The sequence below is a fragment of the Macaca nemestrina genome, chromosome 10, assembly GCF_043159975.1.
Source record: "Macaca nemestrina isolate mMacNem1 chromosome 10, mMacNem.hap1, whole genome shotgun sequence".
Lineage (NCBI taxonomy): Eukaryota > Metazoa > Chordata > Mammalia > Primates > Cercopithecidae > Macaca > Macaca nemestrina.
In genome coordinates this window covers 67,019,737-67,046,779 of record NC_092134.1, presented here as the reverse complement: position 1 = coordinate 67,046,779, position 27,043 = coordinate 67,019,737, and the positions used below count along the sequence as shown (strand labels likewise).

The window sequence follows — 27,043 nt, the reverse complement described above, 5'->3', positions numbered from 1 at the left end:
ATAAAACTGATTCCTGTCCTCAAAAACTGCATTGTTTGGTATATGTATAGGAGAAGGAGAAGAAAGAAGCATAGAAAGTGAGTTCTAGTAGCATGTGAAAGTGTCATACTTTTAGTCTTAATACACTAATATGGAAGGACAGAGACCAGTTTGGGGATTGGTAGGTGGATCACGAAGGGTGCCAAAGGAAAAATGACATATAAGCTTAGAGTTAGATAGCAGGTCAGCATTTACTAGTTGGAACTGTTGAGTAAGACAGTGCATGGTGGGCACGGTGGCTCATGCCTGTAATCCCAGCATTTTGGGAACCTGAGGCAAGTGGTCCACCTGAGGCCAGGAGTTCGAGACCAGCCTGGCCAACATGGCGAAAACCCGTCTCTACTAAAAATACAAAAATTAGCTGGGTGTTGTGATGCATGCCTGTTGTCCCAGCTACTCTGGAGGCTGAGGCAAGATAATCTCTTGAACCCAAGAGGCGGAGGTTGCAGTGAGCCGAGGGCACACCATTATACTCCAGCCTGGGCAACAGAGTGAGACTCTGTCTCAAAAACAACAATAACAACAACAACAACAACAACAACAACAACAACAACAGACAGTGTTGGCCAAGTAGAAGAGAGCCGGGTAAAGGTGCAGTCAGGGTAAACAGGGCCTCGATTCTATCAGTGGATCTCTGTTCTACTCCTAAGAAGGGAAAAGTATTCCAGGAATATTCTGGGCCCTCTTACCATGTGTACTTATTCCTCCCCATAGAAGGAATGTGATTTACCCAACTGTTGAGTTTTGGAAAAGAACACTGGGCATGTCACTCAGCCCATTCCTGGCTTTCTCTGGACCCTTTCTCTCCCACTGCTGCTGTGCTGTGTGGTAAGCAAGCCTGGGTCACAATCTTGGGGCTCTCTGAGCTTGACAGAGGCAAGAAAAGGCATGACTGGGCAGTTAGATAACCGTGGCAGACTACCAGTTGCTCAACAGAACATTCATTCTCTTCTTTATCCTTAGTACCAGAGTACCCGTTTTGGGGTGAGCAAATTATTGCTCAGACTAAAACTATACTTCTTAGCTTCTCTCAAAGCTAAGTGCAACTTAGTGAAATGTTCTGGTCCATGATATAGCTAAGGGGACTTCTGAGAAGGCTCCTTACACCTTTGCTACTGCTGTCTGGAATGCAAATGAAATTGCTGGAGCCCCAGTAACTGTCTTGGACTATGAGGTGACCCCAAGGATGAAAGTCAGGTGCTAAGCATAACACAGTGGAAATATTTAGAAGCATGGGCCTCTGATGACACTGTGGAGTTACATACCAGCTTGAAGTGCCTGCTTCTTTATAATGTAAGTCAATGTATTGTTAGAGTTTGCAGTTCTCTTCAGCTGAACCTAATCTCATTGACTGGTAATCGGTTCACTTATGGTTTGCTGTGTAGATCTGACTTGCGTCTCATTCAAATTTCAATGTCTAGACTTGGGTTGAGGGTAGGAAAATAATTATCCTGATTCTGGCTGCAGGACCAATCCAGCTTTTTCTACCAAAAAAAAAAAAAAATGAAATGCTGATATTTTAATCCATAGCTGACTCTCATTTCTATTTCTCAATGGATTTGAAACCGATTAAGAGGTTAATTAACATATCAAAATACTTAGTGTTATCAAGGTACCACAATGCAAAACTTGCTTAGAGAATAGTGAGATATTCTGGGTATGTGTACTAAAAGGTACTGCAAAGAAGTGTCAGAAGGTGGACTGATAAAGTATTCAGGGACTAGATTACAAACAACCCTGTGTTTTAAATTGAAGACATTTGAGTTTATCCTATAACAACAGATAACCAACAAAAGAGGGTTTTTTTAGTTTAAAGGAGTGGCATGACTAGATTTGGTTTTTCTAAAGATTATTGATACAAATGTGGGATAAGATGCTCAAAGTAAGAAGATAAATGAGGAAGGAGTTACCGTATTTCGTCAGGCCTGAAACAAAGGCAGTGGCAATGGAGGGACATCAGAGATGCTGAGTAGAGGGAGTGAGATACCTGGGTCCTGATGACACCATGGGAAAAATAAATCCTGATGTTGCTTAAATGCCATCATTTAAATTTTGTTTTGTATGTAGAAGAAAATCTTTAAGTCAACTAAACTTGACCTTTAACTGATACAGCTGGCTGGTGATACCATGATTTAAAAGAGGGAATATCTGAGGAAAATTATGTTTAGGTAAAAGGCAAACCTGTTGCCCATTACTGAGAAGAAGTTAACAGGCCCTGAGGGTTATTCCTTTATACCAGGAGTCAAGCTTAAAAGCCAGAGAATAAATGAGGCAGCCCAGGTATAAGAAAAAATCAACTGCCAGATAGATAATGAAACTTTTTGTTGTTGTTGAATGATGGTGTAAGCACATGAAATATACATATGATATTGGAAACTACATTTTAAATTAAAAATTGATAAAATAAATAAGTTGAAAAAAGAAATAATTTTTTTAAATGTACTGGCGGGGCACAGTGGCTCATGCCTGCAATCCCAGCCCTTTGGGAGGCCGAGGCAGGCAGATCACCTGAGGTTAGGAATTCAAGACCAGCCTGGACAACATGGTGAAACACCATCTCTACCAAAAACACAAAAATTAGCTGGGTGCGGTGGCGGGCACCTGTAGTCCCAGCTACTTGGGAGGCTGAGGCAGGAGAGCCTCTTGAACCTGGGAGGCAGAGGTTGCAGTGAGCCGAGATCACACCATTGCACTCCAGCCTGGGCGATAAAAGCAACACTTGGTCTCAAAAAATAAAATAATAAAAAAATAAATAAAATGTATGGTCCTAAGTCATTTCTCCTTTGGATTATTTATTTCTTTATTTAGAGACAGAATCTTACTCTATCACCCAGGCTGGAGTGCACCAGCACGACCTTGGCTCAGTGTAACCTCCGCCTAGTGGGTTCAAGCGATTCTCCTGCCTCAGCTTCCCGAGTAGTTGGGATTACAGGCACCCACCACCACGCCCAGCTAATTTTTGAATTTTTAGTAGAGACAGGGTTTCACAATGTTGGCCAGGCAGGTTTCAAACTCCTGACTTCAAGTGATTGCCTGCCTTGGCCTCCCAAAATGCTGGGATTACAGATGTGGGCCTGTGTTCCAGGCCTCCTTTGGTTTAGAATTGGCACGTTTTTCTTTTTCTTCTTTCTCTCTTTAATTATTTTACATCTGGGTTTCCATATCTGATCTAACACTTTGTATCCTAATGTGAGGTATAAAATTTAGTCCAGATTCCTTTCACTGATATTAATGTTTAGTTTTATTTATTTGCATAATGGAAAACAGGTCTTTACAAAAAATAGGCCTTTATTTGCACAAGTGGAAAATAGGAAAGTAGGTATTTCTGAAAGTAGATGGAATCTTGATAGGATGATTTTTATTTTTAGGTAACTATGCCTTAGATATTTGTAAAATTCTGACATTCCAACCTTGTAATATTTGGTTTTCTGTACTAATGCAGATTAATATTTGTAGCTTTTAATTCATACCCAGCATTAATTTAGAAAAGTGAACTAATCAGTGTTGGTTCATAATCATAAAGTTTAGAATTCAATTTTCGGGCCGGGCACTGTGGCTCATGCCTGTAATCCCAGCACTTTAGGAGACCGAGGCGGACGGATCACAAGGTCAGGAGATCGAGACCATTCTGGCTTACACGGTGAAACTCCGTATCTACTAGAAATACAAAAAATTAGCTAGGTGTGGTGGTAGGCGCCTGTAGTTCCAGCTACTCGGGAGGCTGAGGCAGGAGAATGGCGTGAACCCAGGAGGCAGAGCTTGCAGTGAGCCGAGATCGCACCACTGCACTCCAGCGTGGGTGACAGAGTGAGCCTCTGTCTCCAAAAAAAAAAAAAAAAAGAAAAAAATAGAATTCTACAATTTTGGGACTATAGCTCTTGCCATTACTTTCATTCTTGGAAATCAAGTTTAGTACAGGAAAGTGAGCCAGTTAATTTCCTGCCAAATTTGTTTCCTAAAGACCCAGTGTTGTGAAGGATGAGAAAATCAAATCATATGTTTGTATAACTGTTTGTAATTGATCTTGCCAAGAAATACTCTATATATTCAGATGAGGCTATGGTCTTAAAATGTCAATGCAAAGATAGTTCTCTCTTCTCTCAGAAATCACCTCAAGACAAAAAGTAATGATAAATAACAGAAGCAACTCCATCTTAATCAAAACTAGAGTGTTTGTGTAATCTCAAACCATAATACATAAGAAAATACATAATACATAAATTCAGTGGAAGTCAAATGGGAAGGGGGTGGTGGTGGTAAGAAGTGGAGAGAAGGCACCTATGGCCAGGACTACCAAACTACTCTTTGGTAGACAACTCAGTCTACCAAAGCAGGGGCGGTGGCGTGAGGCAAAACTCCAATGCTTTGTTTGGAACACCAGTATGCACTGCATGGCTGGCGGCAGAAAGTACCTGTGGTCCCATCTGGCATCAAGGTAAGTCAAGGAAAGAGAACACATGTCACAGACTGAAGGGAGCAATTGCTCAGTGAAGCAGGGTAGCAGAGAGGAATTCTGTCTTGTGAGCAGCCTGCTGTTGCTGCTCTCTGGTAGCTGGGGAAGAGTTTACTCACATATACCATGCTGGAACTAGGGTACGTTTGGTAGCCTGGAAACAACCTGGGCTCTTCTCAGAACCTCTAGCAGCTTGCAGTTCAGGAAGAACTCATCTCATTCAGTGGTGAGCAGTAATTAAAAAGGAATTGGCATAACATGTATACCAAGTACATATCAAACAAATGAGAGCAAAGGCATAAAAAACAAAGTGATAGCAGATGAAGAATACTCATGAGAAGAAGCCTGGTTCAGAGCAAATGATAAACATGACCAGTCAGAAATAATCACAAAATTCAAAAAATACACAGCAAAGTCATCACCTCTATAAAACAAGGGATCAAAGCAGAAATATAAGAACTCAAGAGAAATTGGGCAAGACAAGATGATGATGAAACATGAGCTTGTAGAGATCAGAAAAGAAAGAGAAAAATAAAACCCTGCCAATGAGTAGAGGAGGATACCATTGGGTTTCTACTCTGTGCTATCCTCTGTATGGAGTATTTGTATTCTTTAATGACATTAAATAAAGTTGGACTCTGACTGCACATGTTGGTGTCCGTGATCAGTTATCATCCTTATGAAAACACAAAGAAGGAATATATCCTTATAAAACAATGAAAATAAATTGTGCATCCAACTTAAGTCATAAAAGGAATAAAATTCAAAAGGAACTGAATGAAAGAGTTAATCAAATTAAAAGTAAAATTTTATGTAAAAAAAAAACTAGAGTAGAACTAATAAATAAATGCAAGAGTCTGGGAAAAAATAAAAACCCAACAAAGAAATCAAATAAACTGTTACTAATCAAATCATGGGGAAAATAATAAAACCACAAATATACCAATTAAGAAACAATATTGTGGATATAATTATAGAAACTGAGAAAATAAAAAAATTTAAAAAGAGATTATATAAAAATACATTTGACATCTGGATAAAATAATTTCATTTTCTGAGAGAATACAAATGATCAAAATGACTTCAAAAGAGAGAAAAATAAGATAGAAATGTAACTATCTGAGTTGAGAGTCAAAAGTTACAGAGAGCACAAGAGCTATTCAGCACATGAGAATGGCAGTCTATGTACCACCACCAATTTGCCAGTCCCTCTTGTACTGACCTTTGCTAAATCCAAGTAAAGCAGTCATAGGGTTTTCTCAGAGTTAGAAGGAAGAATTAAGAAGATGCAAGGAGGCCAAATGCCTAAGATTTTGATAAGGCAGAAGGGCATGAGGCATCTAATGGGCAAGACAATGGGGAGTGAAAGAAGCTGACCCGGAGGCCGACTGGAAGAAGTCAGCCACACAGTGGAACTGAGGATCAGCCCCTTGTGGGACTTCCTTAAACACATCCCTTCTTTCCCCACAAGTTTTCATCATTCCATTCTATTTCCCTTTCCACTAACGAAGTGATAGGGCCACTATTTATTTATTTGTTAACTGACTGTCCCTTCAGCTGCGCAACCTCTTCCACGGGAGCAGAGATCATGTTTCCTTTGTCCAACAGTGTATCCACATGGTCTATGGGCCTGATATTGAGCCAGTCATTACATACTGGTTGAAAGAATGAATGGAGCAAGCTTGATATTTTAGAGAAGCAGCAGAGAACAGTAAGGGATGTTGCTGCAAAGACATTGATTTCCAGCCCCAGGAGGAAGATGTGCATTATGGAGGTGCAACAGCCTCCTGGGAATGAGGCAACTATTCCAGCCTTAAAGGGAACAGAGAGAATGTGCAGGGGCTTCCTGGGACAAGGCAGAGAGCCTGCTGAGAGGCTGGAGGGACAGGTTGGAGAGATAAGCTGTATCTCACAACATAATATTGAATAGGAAAAGTAAAAGTGCGGTTCTCTGTCTTGCTTTTATTTTTGTTTTAATTTTTTTTTTTTGAGATGTAGTCTTGTTCTATTGCCCAGACTGGAGTGCAGTGGCATGATCTTGGTTCACTGCAATCTCTGCCTCCTGGTTCAAGGGATTCTCCTGCCTCAGCCTCCCGAGTAGCTGGGATTTCAGGTGTGTGTCACCATGCCTGGCTAATTTTTGGATTTTTAGTAGAGACAGGTTTTTGCCATGCTGCTCAGGCTGGTCTTGAACTCCTAACCTCAGGTGATTTGCCCACCTCAGCCTCCCAAAGTACTGGGAATACAGGCCTGAGTCACTGTACCCAGCTGTGCCTTGCTTTTAAAAAGTCAATCTCACAAGCACAATCTGGAGAGATGCAGTTTAACTGAATATCACAGGTAAAGGAAAAAAAAAAAAATCTAAACAACAACAAAAAAAACATTCACAAGACTTTGAGATCTTGGTAAACTGTAAGCTCAAAATGAGTGACAGATGTGCCATGACCACTAAAATTCTTATGTTGAGGTAGGCGTCATTGATCAGTTCTCCTGTCTTCAGTGATGCCAATGACAAGCTTGCTTTGCTCCAGGCTGTCGGGCTGTTGTGTGATTTTCCTTTTGAATGCTACATTTAACAGGTATACAGGTAAACTGAAGCGCATTCAGAACAGAGGCCCACAGGACGATACAGATACTTGCCAGTAAATTATAGAAGGCACAGTTAAAGGAACTGGGGCTATTTGGCTTGGAGAAGGAAAGCCTCAACAGAGACCCAATAGCTGTCTCCGAGTATCTAAGGGGCTGTCAAGAGAAGAGGCTTTAGTCTAGTTCAGAATGACCTTGAGGGTATAGCTAGGACTAATAGGCATACTGCAGCTCAATACAAGTGAGAGCTTTAGAGTCATCAGAGCTATGTGGAGATGGGGGGATGCCTCAGCACAAGGAACAACCTGTCAACTTGGGCGCTCAAGTCCATGCAGCGTGTCTTGGCGTGCAGTGAGGCAGGACCTGGCACCAAGGGCTGCACCGGACACCAGACTAGCTGACTCCTAAACCCTTTCTAAAGCTGAAATCCTGCCTTCAGCTTCCATATTCATTACGAGAATTAATGGGGATTAGTTATACGAAAGTGCTTTGTAAACTCTAGAGTGTTCTACATATATAAAGGGTTATTACTACTTTTTCATTACCTTGGAGTACTTCGATTCTATCCTGATTGCCATTGTCTCTACTTATCCCTTAGTTCCCTTCAACCTCATAAAATGTCTAAATTATAGATGCAAAATGTAATATTATGACTATGATTCAAAATTTCGAAATGTTTCACAAATAACAAATGGTTTTTCATCTTTTACTAATGAGGGGCAGGTCCTATATTCAGTTTGCTTCTCGTGGTCCTTTCTCTATAGTTTCAAGGAATGGAGTAGCTAAGGTCTTCCGGATCACCTTATGGGGAAGAAGTCATTAATATCAATAGCACCCTCACAAAAATCTGTGTAACAAAAATATCTCTACATTAATAAGCAACACACAAATAATACATGAATAAATAACCAATACACAATACATTGATAAATAAACCTGAGTCTACTCTGATAGAATGTGACTTCTGTCCTTTACTCAGTGTCTTCTGGTGGCCAATCAATTCTCAGGCAATCAGAAGGTCTGTTATTTGGTGGCATAGGCAAACTTGTCACAAGGTATTATGACTTGCAAAAATTAATTGCCAGATAAATAAAAGCCCCAATTCCATTTAGGTGTTCAAAGTATTTTCCGCACCCAACTCCAGTATCATCTCTAATGAAAGTAACAACTTGACAACTTTGAAATATCATCTCCTTTCATTTTTTTTCCAGTTTTTTCTCCCTTCCATATTTTTTTTTGTTCACCAGAGGACTTAACAGAGAGTGATACAACATAGGCAGGCTGAGAGAAGGAAACTAGGAAAACCAGGAGAGAGCAAACTGGATACAGACTCTCCTAAAAGTACAGTTAACTCCGTGACAAAGCAGCCCTCATGCCAATGTGTTCTCTAAACTGTTTATGTGTTTTATTATTTGACTGACTGAAACCCAGAGCAAACAAGGGATTCAGAGGCTGGAATTTACATAGAACACGGGAGAAGGTAAGGCTCAGATGAGGAGAAATACCAAGAAGTTTTGACATACTTTTCTTTTTGATGCCATGGATCACTGGGAAGAAAATATTTTTTAAAAGAAGCTATTAGTTTCTGCTCTGTTTTCAGTCTGACACCTTTTATGTGTTTATATTCCATGAGTGAGGCTTTTTAATGTAGATAGTATTTCTTCACATGACAATGACCCCTATGAAGAAAAATCTACTCTATACTTTCCTATATTGTGATTATAACGCTCTAATTATAAACATTCAGGGAAAGGACATGGTGGCTCATGCCTGTAATTGCAGCACTTTGGGAGGCCAAGATAGGAGGATTGCTGGAGGCCAGAAGTTTGATACCAGCCTGGATAACATGGCAAGACCCCATATCTACAAAAATTTAAAAATCAGCTGGATGTGGTGGTGTCTGCATATAGTCTCAGCTACTGAGGAGATGAGACTGAGGCAGCAAGATCTCCTGAGTCCAGGAGTTTGAGGCTGTAATAAACTGTGATGGTGCCAGGGTATTCTACCTGGGGTGACAGAGTGAGACCCAGTCTCTAAAAGAAAAAAAAAAAGTCAGGAGTGGGCAGGAATAAATAGAGTCACAAATCATTGGCTAATCTCTTATGTAACTCTTCTGAACTCCCCAATCCATCTTTGTGGAAAGCTTGCTGAAAAATAAGACAATGGGGCCTGTATTGAACAAGCCACTTTATTGTATGGTTTGCCTCACATTAATCTAAGCTTGAAGGATAAGCTCTGGATGGGATACTTGGCCATCAGTAGACCTAATGGAGGCCTGTTAGTGTTTGGTAAAGGTTCATGCCTTATAAGCACTAGAAGGAAATGCATGGCCAGCTGAGTGTAAGCATTCAGTGTGTTCGGCTACACCAAAGCAGATACAAGTTAAATAAAGATATTCTCCTCATGGAGCAGAGGATGAATCTTGAAGAAGCATGGGCTTCAACAATGAGAAGTCCTCTGGGGACAAAGTAAAGACGTACCTTGATTTCCATAGCTGGTGTCTATTGCAGACCCATCCCATGAATCCACAGCACTGTCCACACTGGGCACTGTGGAAGGGTACATGTCGGACAGCTTGCCTGGCTTCTGTGCTGGCGAGGAGTCCTCCTCCACATCCCCCAGGTCACTCAAATGGCTAGAAATGGGGAACTTCTTGGGGCTCGATGCTGACTGGGCTTTATAGACAGGAAAGGAGTTTAAGTATCAGAGTAAATTTAAATAAAAATATACCAAAATACTCTTGCTGGAGATTCGTTTCCCTAGAATCACACAGACACTAGCACATTCTTTCAAGGAAGAAAATGCACTGGAAATCCTTAATTGTGGCTTTCAACTCACTACTCACCATCTGTCTGTTTCTTAATTTTCAAGGTGACAGTCTCTCCTGCCATCTGTAACAAATGGATGGCTTCACTCAGAGGCTTCCCTTTCAAGCTGCTGCTATTGATGGCTAGGATTCGGTCTCCTATGTGGATTGCGCCAGTTCTGAAACACCAAATAGTAATAGGAGAGGTAGAAATAATCCCTGTGTGGTACTGAATATAAATTCCCTGACATACCTTATACATTCATCATAATAAAGACTTGGCAAGGATCTCCAGAAGTCCCTCTTGCTTTCTTCTGGGAAATGTTGTAAGATCACTGCATATGTTGTGGATTACTTTTTAGTTTCCAAAAACATTTTAAAAATTGTTTTAATTAGTTATTAAAATGAACTTGTGTGCTTTTTCAATTCCAAGAAAGCTGAGTCATGGGGTAAGTCCCCTAAAAATCCAAATACAAATGTAGTGGATAGCATGCAGCATCCTTTCTTTCTGCAGATTTTTTTTTTTTTTTTCTTTTTTGAGATGGAGTCTCGCTCTGTCACTCAGGCTGGAGTCCAGTGGCGCGATCTTGTCTCACTGCAACCTCCGCCTCCTGGGTTCAAGCAATTCTCCAGCCTCAGCCTCCCAAGTAGCTGGGATTACAGGCATGCACCACCATGCCCAGCTAATTTTTGTATTTTTAGTAGAGGTGAGGTTTCACCATGATGGCCAGGCTGGTCTTGAACTCCTGACCTCGTGATCCGTCTGCCTTGGCCTCCCAAAGTGCTGGGATTACAGGTGTGAGCCACCACACCCAGCCTGTCTGAGCTAATTTCTAAGGTACACTGCAGCTCCAACATTCTGCAATGCTGTGTCTCTATTTTGCTAACCACTGTTTCCAGTTGTTAGCAGGAACAATGCATTTGTGTATTCCTGAGCTAGGTTGGAAGGACAGATCTGGAGGACAGACTTGCCTGTAGGGTTTGTCATATGTCTGACAACACATCTCAGAAAGAAATGCAGTTTAGCAGAGGGTGGGGAGTGGGTGTGTGTGTATACATCATTGCCAAAGTAAAAAATGGACATTCCAGATTTTAAGACATTATTAAAATGGGTCACTACACTTTGTTCCCATAAGATGATGCCTGTATCACCCTCTTCTGAACACACAGCAGCTAAGTGCAGCACCTGTCAGGTAACAGAGGCTCAGCAAGTGTTTGCTGAATGAAATTGGACAAGCCATTCAACCTCCCTGAACTTTAGTTTCCTCCTCTCAAAATGGACACAATACAAATCCATCTTCAGTCAATTGTGGTCATTTTATACATTTCAGAGAGTCATATCAATGCTAAGCCCATGACATCTTTTACCGCCTGTAAGATGCCCCTCAGAGTCAAGTCGGAGCTCTGCCTGAGAGTTCTCAAGCTCTCAGATCAATCCTTTGTGCAGATTTTTAAAAGCCAACAGATAACCACAGAGAGAGGAGCATGTTTTTATGTGGTTGTGAGGAAGGAAGCCCATCTCAGACACAGGTAATTATAACAGTTACTTCAAATTTTACCTTTCAGCTAATCCCCCTTTAGTGAGGCTTGAAATGATTATAGGATCAAACGGCTCTTCAGTTCCTGAAATTGTGATGCCAAGGGGCCCCCCATAGCGTTTCAGCTCCACGGTATAAATAATTGCTCCGGAACTTTCTTGCTCATCTGCAATAAATGCCAAGGAATCATAATTGATTTCTTTGGAAAAGGCAAAGGAGTAAGACACATAGATTCACACATAAAGTAGGAATTCAAAACATCCTCGTCGAAGTATCATGTCTCAGAAAATAATTATTTTGGGGAAGAGCATTTCCTTAGTAGGATCTTACATTCACATACAGAGATACAGTCATTGTCAGTGCCAGGGGAGAGGAACACTGCCTAATGACTTATGTTTTAAATGTGTGAGATCTGCCCAACTGGGGCTGCAGGACCTTTCAACTGTGTCCATGTCTAGGACAGTGCTTATCTAGCATTTGGTAAGTGTGCAGTAAATACCTGTGAAATAAACATATGGCTGAGGAGGTATTATAATTTGAGAGGAGAGAGTCACCCAGTAACAAAGAAGACATCGGGTCATGCTGTTTCCATTTTAAGCTTTACATGCAAGCTAACTTTTGATATAGAAACGTGGATTTTGCTAAGGGTTGGAACAAATGATAACATATATATGGTTAAGTGGAACTTAGATAAGTAAACTTGAAGACAACAGCAAGAAATCTAGAATCTCTTACATATCATTCCACTTACTATCTTCTAATGTGAGTCCTATCAGTGAATTACAGATATTAAAGTGGAAGTTTGAATGATCATCTCTCCTCTTTCAATGGAGTAAAAGCTGTTGTAAACTATGTTTCAACAGCATAGACCAGGCTGCCACGCTGTCATAAACTAATTCTGGCTAATCAGCATTATTATAGTGGAAGACACTTGTGAATGTGCTCTGCCTAAAGCACTGGCCAGAAAGATATCATGGGCCGCCTTCAACATGGTGGGTATTGTGATGGTGTCAGGGTTGCAAATAAGAAGTCTCAGAATTCAAAGGTTTTATTTGCTTCTGACATGCTTAAAGTTCTTGGGCGTTTCTTGTTTTATTCCTTGGGCCTGGGAGCTGTGAATGGTTAAGGAACTGTTTCATTTCTGCACCTGAGGATACAATGAAATGGTTCAGTGGCTACTTTAACAAAACAGTCAGCTTTTACAATCAGACTACATCCTAGTGAAGTATTAACACGGCCACATTTTTGCAGTGAGCAGCTGTTCATTTACTATATGAAACCCTAAAATAAGGAGGAAAAGCAAGGCTTGAGTTAATTCAATTAATTGTGTTTTCAGTGAAGAATTAGGATGAATATAAAATGAAGGGTCTATCGAGTCATGTGGGAAGCAATGTGTCCTCTCTTGCCAGCACTTACTTCACTTCTGGCCATAGATTGGGAGTTTTGAATGCAGCCACCATCTCCACTTTCTGAGCACTCTACTCAACGTATTTGCTCCACATATTCAGAACTAAAGACCATCCACCACACACTGCAATGCTTAAGTCAACATTTTAGGGCACAAAATCTTCAACATTGGGATCAAATTTACATTAGCAGCTGAGAAGTTCCCATATCAAACCTAAAACAGCTCTGTTTGCTGGTTCACAAGTTTCTTCTGGGCTGATGCTGAAGTTGTGGCCAATAAGTTGGTGATTATCTGCTAAGGGCTCTGGAGAGAAGCATCAAGATAGAGGGTAACTGAATAACGGGCAGAAGTCAAAAGTCTAAATTTTCCTACAGTACGATGTTTTGTCACATTTCAGAGCTGGCTTTGACCTAAATGAACAGAGCACTATTGGATAGATTGCATGTACTTTGCAGCCCTCATCGTCAACTATATTCTGGATGAAATTCTGAATGAGTCATTTGATTAGTAATCCCTGGCAAAGTTAAACATTAGTTACTGCTGGACACTCTGTGTGGGCCATTCAGTGGAGGTGTGTATGCCATAGCAAAGACCTTGACCCCTTATTGCTCTCTGTATAAGGCAAGCATGAGCACAAACTTGTCAATGGGTGCCAAGCATTTTGGGTTGGAGCATCCGCTCTTTATGGGTTTTGGGGAGAAGGATGCTTGCCCAGGACCTGGAGACCCAATAACTAGTGGGAGTATCCATGGAAACCATACTTCAGATGAAAACAAAAAGTGGTCCATGGGAAGGGGATTTGGGGGTAGTGCCATTCATTGGGAGAAGGGGGGTACCTGGTTCTATTCAGCTCATTCTGCAGGCAACCCAGAGTGAGTATTCCATGTTATTTTTCGACAGTGTAACTTGTGACACAAAGATGACAAAATAATACCAGAGATGAAGTAAATGGCTTTAAGATAGTCTGTTTCAGGTTGCCTTATTTGGGGACATTTTTTTATTGGCATCTGAGTCCTCACTGACTAGAAGGCAATTATTAGGGCACCCAATGAGTTTAGATAGTGATGGAGATGCAAATCTAGGAAATGGTACATCTTAACAAGAAGGACACATTCCTGTGATTACATTGGGGTGGAAACAGGATGACGTGATGCTCTATTTAAATTATGACAGAAATGGAAGCTGATTTATGTTTTCTTTAACAAATATTGCGAGAAACACAAAAGAGAAAGGAGATTTAGTTGGGCTTCGTGGCTCACACCTGTGATCCCAGCGCTTTGGGAGGCCAAGGCGGTGGACCACCTGAGGTCAGGAGTTCAAGACCAGCCTGGCCAACATGATGAATCCCCGTCTTTACTGAAAGTACAAAAATTAGCCAGTCGTGGTGCCTTGTGCCTATAGTCCCAGCTACTTGGGAGGCTGAAGCAGGAGAATTGCTTGACCCAGGAAGTGGAAGTTGCAGTGAGCTGAGATCATGTCACTGCTCTCCAGCCTGGGTGATGAAGCGAGACTCTGTCTCAAAAAAAGAAAGAAATAAAAGAAAATTAAAGAAAAAGAAAGAAAGAAAGAAAAGGGAGATTTAAAAGATATTACAACCAAAAGCAATGAGTAGATCATTTGGAATTCTAATTAAAACCAACTGTTATAAAAAGGTATCTATTGGCCGGGCACAGTGGCTCATGGCTGTAATCCCAGCACTTTGGGAGGCCAAAGTAGGCGGATCACCTTAGGTCAGGAGTTTGAGACCAGCCTGTCCAACATGTCAAAACCCCATCTCTACTAAAAATACAAAAATTAGCTGGGCGTGGTGGCACGTGCTGTAGTACCACCTACTCAGGAGGCTGAGGCAGGAGAATCGCTTAAGCCTGGGAAGTGGAGGTTGCAGTGAGCTGAGATTGTGCCACTGCACTCCAGGCTGAGCGACACAGCAAGGCTCCCTCTAAAAAAAAAAAAAAAAAAAAAAAAAAGCTGTCTATTTGTCTATTTTTTCCTCGGATAGATTGCTTTAAAAAAAACAGTTGGTTTTAATTAGGATTTTATATATATCAGGGAAATGTGAACATTGAGCGACTATTTTATCATATTAAAAATATTGCTAATGATGTTATTTAGTTATATGTTTTAAAAAAGTATTTTTTAGGCATATGTTAGTAATAGTAAAAAGATGAGATGATGCCGGGAATTTCTTCATAACTCCACTGGTGAGGTGGGGAAACCAGACTAAGAGGGGAGATGAAGCAAGGTTGGTTGTAAGCAAATCACCATTAACACTGGGTGATGCATGGTGATTCATTATGCTATTTTTATTTTTGTATGTATTTTGAATTTAATAACAAGCTTTTGAAAAATAAAATAATATCATTTCCCTTAGAAAGCCCTATGTGGATGTCTTGTGTAAACAGATATTTAATTACTCTGGCTTTCCTTTCATAGAGGGTGGTGATGGCTGCCCGCACAGAGTCTTTTCCAGACCATATGGCCTGTCTGCCCACAAGGCAAGCTCTCCAGCTCTTGAGAAGGACCCCATCTTGGCTCTGCCCAGTTTTTCATAGCAATGGCTTCCTCCTAAACAGTTTTCCTGCTTGGGATCCAGCCTTTGCCCCTCTTCCCCACTTCTATTTTCACCACTGCTGCCAACATAAATTTCTTCTTTTTCCTCCCCCGAATATTTTCAAAACATAAATCTGAAATGTTACTCTCTTACTTAAAGCTTTTTATTGGTTCCTCAGTTCTTTAAGAATAAAATATAACCCCTTTGCAAGAGCTGAGCTGGCCCCCAGAGGGTCGGTCACACCATCCTCCCCCATCCCAATCCAATCTGCTAAATTCTCTCTTCATAGAACCACTGCAATTCCTTAAATAGCACTTTTCTAACATCTTTAGCCCATGCACCTGTTACTCCCTATGCACAAACACCTTTCTCTCATTTGTTATCCTGTAGAATTTCTACTTTTACTTTAAAGCTTGGCTCAGAGTCTCATCCTCCAGAAAGGCTTCCTGGTGGCTTAGCTGGAGGGGCTAGAGGCTTTCCTATGAGACCCACAGCTCCTGTGCATTCTTCTGATGTTTCTAAACTTTTATTTTCACTCTTGCTCTCAAATAACGAGAAGAGTGAAATTATTTTTAAATTATCCTTAATGAGAGAAATTAAATATTAAGAACTAGAATTCAATCAGGTATGATTGAGATTTGGAGGGCCACAAACTTTCATAATGTAATATCCAAGATACCACAAGAACCAATTTTAAGAACCAATTTTTGCCCCCCTTGGAAATGTATGTTCTAGCGTATACCTTTCACTCTATGTTTTAAGGATCTCACTACTTGGCTCTTCATTAGAATAAGATTACCTTGAAAACAGAGATTTTTATCTTCATATCCCCATAGCCTAGAACTATGTCTGGTACCAAAGGGAACTCAGTAAATGCTTGAACAAGTGAGCAGAAGGATGAATGCATATTAGCATGTAGTCATTGGTTCCCAGGCTGAGATCTCCAGGAGAGTTTTACGAGTCAGCTTCCCTGCTATGCCAAGGTCTAGTTTCCTTTTCCAAGACATGTGATGCAAACCTAATCTCATTCAAAGTTTGAGAATACAACCTCAGCTGCCATTATGGGGATGAGCAAACCTAGAACTTCCTCCCTCCACCGTGCCAGGAGTGTTGAGTCAGCTTCAGGTTCAACTGCCAATTCCACCTGCCTTCTCGGGCTTTAACTCAATTGGCATCTGTGAGGCCCAGCAGCTTAGGAGGAGGATAATAACTGCCATTTAGGAAGGAATACTCAGACTATTTTGGAGATTGAAGCATTCCTAAATATACTCTCCTTGAGGTTGCTTCAGGTAGAAATCTTAGAAAGGAGCAACTACGGTGTTTAACTAGAAGAGAAACTTCTGAGAAAGAAAAAAGTAGAATCACCAGTAAGTTTCAAAGTGAGCCTAAGCAGATGTTAATGATATTATAAACAGCTTTTATATCACAACAGAAGGTTTACAACGATTAGTGAAAGACAGGAAACGGGGCAAGCCTACTTGTTTGTTCTGCTCAGCTCTAGTTAAGAAAATTAATGGAAGCACAGAACAGATGCAAAATTGCTGCATTACTAATGTGCAATGTTATTTTCAGGCTTCTTGAATGCTGCTTGTTTAACAAAATGAACACTATCTGGCTTGAATCCATAATGGTAGCTGCTTCTGTGGCCAAATAGGAGGCTTGGATTTGGGGGAGAGCCTTTGGAAGGCATACATGTGCAGGTCAATCAAAGTTCACTTCAACTAAAAGTGATGGAATTAATTTTAGAGTACAGCTAAATTTCTTGGAGTTGGACAGGCCTGAGAAAGTAAACCATTTGAGCAACACTGTCTACAGCTCCCTTATTGCTACACAGTCATTTTATATAGGCATGTCACAATGATATATCAGGAGACGTCCAAGCAATTGCTAAGTGTTTTCAGAGTAGAATTCAAATTTCTTTGTGTAAGTGATAATTTTAAGTCTCAAAACTAGGTTTGTTTGTGACAGCATTTCTCAAAGTGTAGTTCTAGGACCAGCAGTTTTGGCATCATCTGTGAACTTGTTACAAATACAAATTCTCAAGTTTGCATTTGACTGAGAATCCCTACCCCACAGACCAATAGGAATGGGAACTCTGGGAGAGGGGCCTAGTCATCTGTGGATTAACATCTTCTCGGTGATTCTGATGCACACTCAAGTTGGAGAGCCATCCCTTTATGAAATCAAGCCTGAAGAGAAAAGTACTTTTTATCATAGGTCCTTCTTGCAGCCAGCTTCTTTTCAACACACCTCCTTCCAGTGCTCCAAGCACAGCCGAGATCATTCTTGGGAGCTTGGAAAGGGGCATCTCTGCTACTCCAATACTCCAATCTGGGGTTAGGGGGAAAAGCTACCACAAATTACTTAGCTTGGCTTAACACTGGTGAACTATATATATTTGAAGCCCAAAATATGAATCTGTCTTCAAAGGACTAATTTAATCACTAATAAGGCTGGATAAAGGTAATTTGCTTTGAATAGGACAAGCTGCAGCCTGAAAATGATTTTTTTACACAGATTAGAGCCCAGGAAGGTCAAGTATTGATTTATGGTCTCCAAAAATATGCTATATATTAGAATAAGATTCCCCAAACCAAGTGAGAAATCATTAATAGCTGTATATTTGATTGACAAAAGGGTGGTAATACAAAGCCGAGTTTTGAAAACTATATGTGATAGATTTGCAAACCTCTATCTCTTCCTGCAAATCCCCAAAAGTCTCTGTTGCTTTGTTTCAGGGTTTCCTCTCAGGCCTTAGCCAGGTCTTCCAACTCTCTTCATTCACTTTGGACTCAGAAGCAATCAAGACAAACAATAGATTTTTTTCAAGGGGATTATTTGCATTGCTGAGGACCTGGGGATTGGGTCACAGCCTCAGGAATCCCAGAGCCTTGGACCCACACAAGAACCACTGGACACTACCTGAGTTACATTCCTGCAGTAATGGAAGACGACAAACGCAGAAGCTCCTGAAGGCAGGATGGTCCAGGCTGAATCCAGAATGAGAGAGAAAAACACCTACAACTCCAAGTGTTCCAAAAGATTTGGCCATTGTTAAATAGAGCTTAAATTCACTTTTAAAATATCCAAATACAGTAATGACTACTGATAGTCAGCATTCATTAGGCCTTACTAAGTGCAAACTTATTGGTGAGTTCTTAAATATATTACCTCCTTTAGGCCAGGCGCGGTGGCTCACGCCTGTAATCTTAGCACTTTGGGAGGCCAAGGTGGGCGGATCACCTGAGGTCAGGAGTTCGAGACTAGCCTGCCCAACATGGCAAAACTCCATCTCTACTAAAAATACAAAAAATTAGCTGGGCATGGTTGTGGCAGGCACCTGTAATCCCAGCTACTTGGGAGGCTGAGGCAGGAGAATCGGTTGAACCTGGAAGGTGGAGGTTGCAGTGAGCCGAGATCCTGCCATTACACTCCAGCCTGGGTGACAGGAGCAAAACTCCATCTCAAAAACAAAACAAAACAAAACAAAACAAACACACACACACACACACACACACACACACACACACACACATCTCCTCCTTTAATTTAAATATATGTATGTGTGTGTGTGTATATATATGTATGTATCTCCTCCTTTAATCCTTAAAACAGCCAATTAAAGGAAGCATTAAATGGACATTTACAGATGAGGAAACTCATGCTCAGAGAAGTTGTTTTTTTTTTTTTTTTTTTTTTTTTTTTTTTTTTTTTTTTTTGAGACGGAGTCTCGCTGTGTCTCCCAGGCTGGAGTGCAGTGGCGTGATCTCGGCTCACTGCAAGCTCCGCCTCCCGGGTTCACGCCATTCTCCCGCCTCAGCCTCCCAAGTAGCTGAGACTACAGGCGCCCGCCACCACGCCCGGCTAGTTTTTTGTATTTTTAGTAGAGACGGGGTTTCACCATGTTAGCCAGGATAGTCTCGATCTCCTGACCTCGTGATCCACCCGCCTCGGCCTCCCAAAGTGCTGGGATTACAGGCTTGAGCCACCGCGCCCGGCCTCAGAGAAGTTAATTTGCCTAAGTTTCCCACTTGTCAGTTATGAAGCCAGTCTGGCGTTCTTCGTCTTTCATTCCACTGTTTCCCCCAGCTTGGGCTAGAAGCAGAGTTAATTCAGACTCTCTTGAATGGCTCATTCAGCGCTTTCGTAAAGTGATTAAAACCAGTGGTCACTAACCAAGTTCAGTGGGCCTCATTCCTGTTTTAATTCCTTTAATGGCTCCCCACTGGTTTCTGGGATAAAATTCAAATTTACTAACATGATTTACAAGGCCCATAATGACTTGGCTCCAGTATACCTTTCTAGCTTACCTACTACCAAGTCCTTGCACATATGTTCTGCTTGAGCCATATCTGCCTACTGGAGTGTGCCATGCTGTCCCTAACTTTCTGCACCACTTCACAAACCTCTTCGGGACCCAGGTGGTTAGAATCTTTTTCTTGAGGTCCTCAGGCTCAAATGGATGCCTTCACATTCTCTTACCATTGTGGAATATTTTGTGCATATCCTTACGACATTCACTATATTGTTAATTATTGATTTTCTTTTGTTTCTCCTATTTGGTGGTAACTGATTTAAGGGCAGGATTGTGTCCTTTTTATCTAAGAACCGGTAGTCATTGCCTGATACTTCATAGACAATAAATGAATGCTGATGGCATGACTGAAAATCGAGGGCTTCAGCAGCATTTGGGAATAGTTCTACCATCTCCTTGGGTAAGGTACACAGCAGGGTAGTGAGACGTGCGAAGCTGGAAGAAATGCTTACATTTTGAAGCAGTATCTGTTAAATCCCATTTGCAGTACAAGCTAGCTTAGGAAACCAAGTTACATCAAGTATAGTTATAAACTTCCTGTGACCGGAGAGAGAATCATCATTGAAGGAAGGAGAGCAGCCAGCCGTTAAAGGACTGGAAAACTCCTGAAGTGCAGAGGGCCTACATTAGTATGAGCAACATTTCTGGGGGTGGAGAATATACACTGAATATTACCATTCAAAAATATTGAGACAAAGCATGGCAACTATTTAATGGGATCGTTCTGATCACCAGCATAATTTCAGATTAAGCATAATATCAAACTTTCAAAATCAGTGACTGTCCGAAGGATCAATGCTTATTTTCCACTCAGTCATATCTTGATAAAGGATCAGAACGAATGCAGAGAAAGGGATTTCAGGAGGTAATTAGAATACAAATAGTCCCCACTTACTGAGTGGAGTATGGACTGTGCCAGTATTTCTTTCAGTAAGTTACAACAGCTCCCTGAGATGGGTATCATTATGTAGATGGTACTGAAAATGGGACCAAATCTCAGACAAGTTTAGCAAGTTGCCCAAACTCTCACAGCTCAAATGTGGTAGAGTTGAACTTTAAACTGAGGTCTGATATTTTTAAAAGAATTTATTTCAATAGCTTTAAGGGTACAAGTGGTTTTTCATTACCTGGATGAATTGTGTAGTGGTAAAGCCTGAGATTGTGGTGCACCCATCACCCAAGTGCTGCACATTGTACTCAATAAGTAGTTTTTTTTGGTCCCTCATCCCCCTCCTACTGTCTCTTCTTCTGAGTTTCCATTCTTCATCATATCATGTCTGATTTTAAAACATTTGCTCTTTGTGAAGATTTAGTTTGCCTTTAAATAATCTGTGGTCAGGCTTTACATTTTGAATAATGTTTTTTTTCCTCCCTTACTTTGCTCTGAATAAAAATGAATTCAGGTATTCAAATTATAATGTTGCAAGGGAAGAGAATACTAGGATCACATAAATTCTTCAAAATCAATAGCTGAATAATTTGCAAATAGTGATCTTTTGTAAAACCATGTCTGAATGAGTATATATTTCTGTATATCAGTATGAGAAAATCTGGTTTGGGTAAGTATGTCTCTCATGCCAATATCTATAGTCTTATTTTGGGTGGTTGTATGTTTTTCTATGGAAGGTTTAGGATTTTAAAACCAGAACCTCTTAAAATTAAAAAATAGGGATTGTAGGGGAAGCGTATAAAGGGGGAAAATGAGGCAAAGGAAATCAGTAACTGAAAGTAAGGTCTAGCTCTCCAAGTGCTCAGTTGTTTGGGAAACTCCTGCCAACCGGCAGACACAGCCTGGCTTTGAAATTGGATGCATTGCCAACTGTGCCCACTACACACATTCATCTCTGGCTTGGCTTTTTCACTTTGCAAGGAAGGTAGCTGACATCTGCTGAGCAGGGCAAATCATGCAAAACAGGTTTCTCCACAGGGCTTTGCCTCTTGACTAGGACAGAACCCAGGCTGATGCTAAAGGCTTACTCCCTGTTTTGAAATAAATCCCCAAAAGAAAGTGCAACTGAAGCAGGCTTGTAAGGAGAGAAATGCAAATGTTGGCACAGAAAATCAGTTGCTTAGAAAATAATTAGTGCAAACCTGTGCATATTTTTAAACATTGGTTATAAAATATATTTGGATATCATCATCATCAATTGTACTGATGGATGCAACTATAGTTTTTTTTTTTTTTTTTTTTTTACTTTGAATAGGAATCATAAACACATAGCCTGACATAACCATGAACTCTAGTTCTAGATGACCTGATTAAGGAAATCCCAGAACATTGCCACAACTTCATTACTGGTTGCAATGAAATTATATACAGTAGATGCTCTCTCAACCAATCTCCACTTAACCAATTTACTGAATTAATTGTGGCTGTTCATCCTCTATCATAAAATGTACAGATCAATGCCATGGCATGCTCCAGAGCAATATGTTTCTTTATCTAGCCCCTCTGCACTTCTGCTCCTGCTCCTGCTTGAGTTGTAAACTTCAAAATTTAGAGGCAATTATGTTTATTCCTAAACCTGTTTATGCCAGCTGTACTTGTTATTTTAACTATGTAATTTAATTAATCTTATATAACCTATGAAATATGAATGTACTTGTTCTATGAAAATAAAATCCAACGGTTGGGAAAGATTCAATAAGGGTTCGTTAGGCAAAAATCTATGGCCAGGCGCAGTGGCTCACACGTGAAATCCCAGCACTTTGGGAGGCCGAGGTGGGCAGATCAATTGAGGTCAGGAGTTTGAGACCAGCCTGGTCAACATGGCAAAACTCCATCTCTACTAAAAATATAACAATTAGCCAGGAAAGATGATGCATGCCAGTAATTCCAGCTACTCAGGAGGCTGAGGCACAAGGATTGCTTGAACCTGGGAGGTGGAGGTTGCAGTGAGCAGAGTTGGCACCACTGCACTCCATGGCACACTCCAGCCTGGGTGTGCCACACAAAACAAACACAAAACAGACAAACAAACAAACATAAAATCTACTGTTAATTACCTAGCAGAAAAACTCTAAAACACTGGGGAAGACCAAAATCTAGGTGGAGGAGGCATTCAGATTGTTATAAATTCTTTAAAGTCTCACTGCATTAAAAACCAAACCAAACCAAAATAAAACTGGAAGTCATAAAATATATATTGTGGATATGGTTTAGGCAAACAAACAAAAAGACTTGTGACTATAATCAGCAGAACCATGTTCATAGGAAAGGCCTTGACTTTACCCATATTGTGGATATGGTTTAGGCAAACATTTAGACTTGTGACTATAATCAGCAGAACCATGTTCATAGGAAAGGCCTTGACTTTACCCACAAGATTGGCAAAATTGTAAATGAAATGTTTATGGATCCATATCACATTCTGTAATTCCCCACATTATCTGACTCTTTTGATGAATGGACACTTTTCAATTGGCTCTATATTCTTATCATAATCAGACAGGATGTCTCGTATTTCAGGGCAACCCGAAGTGTGCTCCTTGCACCACAGCTGTGGCAGCATCTGGATGTTTATTAGGAATCCAGAATCTCAGGTCCCACCTGGGGTGGTGCCCAGGATCTGTGTTTTAACAAACGCTTCAGATGATTCTATGCCCTCCTAAGTTTCATTGGAGGGCCTAAAAAATGTATATAGCCCTTTTGAAAAGCAACATAAGGCATGACTGGCTCCTCAGGAATCATAGACATTTCCTTTGTATTCTTACTCAGCCATCCTGCTTCTAGGAATATTTTCTCAGGAACTAATTCAAAAGAAAAAAAAAGTTGAAAAGCTGAATAAAGATATCTATGTATAAAGATGTCTATAAGAGTACTATTTACAATAATGAAACAGTTGGAAGCAATATAGTGATTTAAGAAGAGAAGAAAGGTAAATCACAGGCAGTCAATAAAAATGATAGATATTCAGAGTTTATAAAATGATCAAATGTTTATAATGTAAAATTAGGCAAAAAATGCAACATCCACTTGTTTATAGTTATGCCATAGGAATATCAACAAAAACTAGAAAACCACCAGTTTCACTGTATTAGTGTGGGATTAGACGATGATTTAGATATCATCTTTAAAAATTATTTCATGCAATTATAATGTTTTGTATAATGAAATTATCTTAATGATATCATTTACAAGCATCATTATTTAAAATTCGTACTACACTCTCAACACAAAATTTAAAGACTCTTCTAGCTGTGAAACACTGCTGCCACATCACTAGCCAGCTGTTGTATGTAAAATATCAAGATCTAATATCTTTGGTGACAGATGGGCATTTCGAAAAATCAGTTTTAACTAAGGATGCTCTCAATACCTGAATTATCTTCATCTTTGCGGATTTTGAGCTTCACCAGGTCTTCACATTGCTGGAGGATCTGAACTGCATCTTCCATGGAACAGTTGTCCAGCCGGATATTATCTATTGCGAGCAATTTATCCCCAAGTTCCAGGGTCCCAGTTCTGTTAGTGAATGCATAGTAACACACGACTAATGATGAGCACTTAACTAGGCCATTTAAAGAGGCATTAAGCATAATGTAGCACTGTGGTAGTCTTTAGAGGAAAAGAGGTTCAACTGTTTTTAAATTGTACTTTATTGACAACTCCCTCCCTTCTTCTAGTCTTATTTGGGTTGCCTGCCATGACATTAAATTGCAGAGTATTAAAACCATTTTTTCTTATACTTTTTTCAATTAAACAAGAACATATATAAGTGTCACTCAGGAAGCATACAATTCCTAGGAAGGGAGGTAATGGGCGAGGGTCTGCATAGACCCGGGTATCCTTGTGTTTCTCCATATTGTTGTATTACTTTTGATCCTTGGTAGTCCAGTTATTAGGAGAGCGCTGAGAGAATGAGAGAAGGCAAGGTGTAACAGAGTTAGTGGAAGCCTAAGGCTTGAACCTCTGCTATTTCCACTTGCATCTGGAAACTTACTATGGCCGAAGTAGCAAGAAAATTTACAGATGAATCCATAGCTTATTTGGAAAGTGGCCACTGGGACTCTAAAACTGGCTGTGGACCAGGGTAGGTCTGTTGAAAATTTTTAAGGTCCATAATGAAACGAAAAAAATAATGTGAATGTAGTATGTACCTGTTTCTACGTGCATATATGTATATATACACAGATTTGTAAGAATAGCCTTTTATGCATTATGTCTGTGCCAGAGACTGCTGATTGTTTCCCAGCACCCATTCTCTTTTCCCTTCTTTTAAGTTACCCTCTAAAAATGCATGCCCCAGACTCTCTGGGGACTCTCCCCACCTCCTGCCTATAGCTAGAAAATGGTAGCAGGAGGGAGGTGGAGCAAGGTGGCTGAAGAGAAGCCTCCACTGACTGTCCTCCTTGCAGGAACACCAAATTTAACAACTATCCATATCGAAAAGCACCTTTATAAGAACCAAAAATCAGGTGAGCAATCACAGTACCTGGTTTTAACTTCATATCATTGAAAGAGGCACTGAAGAGGGTAGGAAAGAAGGTCTTGAACTGATGATGCCAGCCCCTTCCCCACCCCTTCTGCAGCAGCCACATGGCATAGAGAGAAAAACTGTGCACTTGTGGGAGGGAGAACACAGTGAGGGAGAGACTGCATTGAAACTCAGTGCTACCCTGTCACAGCGGAAAGCAACACTGGGCAGAAGTCAGCTGATATCCACAGAGGGAACATTTAGATTAGCCCTAGGCACAGGGGAATCACCTATTCCAGTGGTCAGAACTTGAGTTCCAGCACGCCTCACTGCTGCACGCTAAAGTGTTCTCGGGTACTAAATAAAGTCAAAAGACAGTTTAAAGCCACAAGGACTGCAATTCCTGGACAAGTCCTGCTGCTGTGCTGAGCTCAGAGCCAGTAGACTTGGGGGGCATGTGACCTAATGAGAAACTAGCTGGGGTGGCTAAGTGAGTGCTTGCAACACCCCTCCCCTAGCCCTACACAGTATAGCTCACAACTCCTGGAGAAATCTTCACTCTACCTGAGTAGAGGAGAGGAGAGACTAAAGAAGACTTTGTCTTGCAACTTTGATATCAGCTCAGCCATAGTATGACAGGGCACCGGGCAGAGTCCTAAGGCCCCTTTTCCAGGCCTTAGCTCCCAGACAACATTTCTAGACACACCCAGGGCCAGAAGGGAACCTGCTGCCTTGAAGGGAAGGACCCAGTCCTGGCAACATTTATCACCTCCTGACTAAATATCCCTTGGGCCCTGAATAATCAGCAGCATGGCTGGGTGCAGCGGCTCATGCCTGCAATCCCAGCACTTTGGGAGGCCAAGGTGGGTGGATCACTTGAGACCAGAAGTTCAAGACCAGCCTGGCCAACATGGTGAAACCCCATCTCTACAAAAAATACAAAAATTAGCCAGGCGTGGTGGCACACACCTGTAACCCCAGCTATTCGGGAGGCTGAGGTAGGGGAATCACTTGAGCCTGGGAGGTGGAGGTTGCAGTGAGCTGAGATCACACCACTGCACTCCAGCCTAGGCAACAGAATGAAACTCTGTCTCAAAAAATAAATAAAATCAAATATTATAAAAAAATAAAATCAGCAGCAGTAGCCAGGTAGTACTTGCTGTGGGCCTTAGGTGAGACTGAGTTGTGCTGGCTTTAGGTGTGACCCAGCACATTCCCAGCTGTGGTGGCTATGGGGAGGCTGTTTCTGCTTGAGAAAAGCAAAGGAAACAGTAAAAAGGACTTGCAGCTTAGGTACCAGCTCTGCAACAGTGGGGTAGAGTACCAAGTGGGCTCTTGGGGTCCCTGATTCTAGGCCTTAGCTCTTGGATGTTTGTGGACCTGCTCTGGGATAGAAGGGAGCCCACTGCCTTGAAAGAAGAGTCCCAGCCCTGGCAGCATTTGCCACAAGCTGACTAAAGAGCCTTTGGGCCTTGAGTGAACATCGGCAATAGTCAGGCAGTACTTGCCATGGGCCTGGAGCAGTGGTGGCCATGGGGAGGGACTTCTTTCCTTGTAGAAAGGATGGGAAAGACTTCGTCTTGTGGCTTGGGTGCCAGCTCAGCTATAGTAGAATAGAGCACCAGGTAGATTCCTAAGGTTTTGGTCTCCAGGACCAGGCTCCTGGATGCCATCTCTAGACCTGCAAGGGGCCAGGGGGGAGCTCACTGCCCTGAAAAGAAGGATACTATCCTGCCTGGCTTTGCCACCTGCTGATTATAGAGCCTTTGGCCCTTGAGTGAACATGGACTAGCAGTAGCCAGATAAGGGTTTACCGGCAGCCTTATTTGAGACCTAGTATCATATTGGCTTTAGGTCTGAACCAGCATTGTCCCAGTGGTGGTGACCACAGGGGTGCTTGTGTCACCCCCTCACCCCTCAGCTTCAGGTA

General features: G+C 41.2%; 1 protein-coding gene across 28 annotated transcripts in view; it reads right to left on the bottom strand.

Moving 5' to 3' along the window:
- LOC105473429 (glutamate receptor interacting protein 1) overlaps positions 1 to 27,043 on the bottom strand; it is a 711,108-nt gene that overhangs the window by 33,780 nt on the left and 650,285 nt on the right. For all 28 annotated transcript variants that reach the window (XM_071071489.1, XM_071071493.1, XM_011727248.3 and 25 more), the window contains 4 exons: positions 24,016 to 24,161; positions 11,444 to 11,588; positions 9,924 to 10,063; positions 9,559 to 9,753 (listed from right to left, as the gene is read on the bottom strand). In XM_071071489.1, coding sequence (XP_070927590.1) covers positions 9,559 to 9,753; positions 9,924 to 10,063; positions 11,444 to 11,588; positions 24,016 to 24,161 — 626 coding nt within the window. The remainder of the gene's footprint in view (positions 1 to 9,558; positions 9,754 to 9,923; positions 10,064 to 11,443; positions 11,589 to 24,015; positions 24,162 to 27,043) is intronic.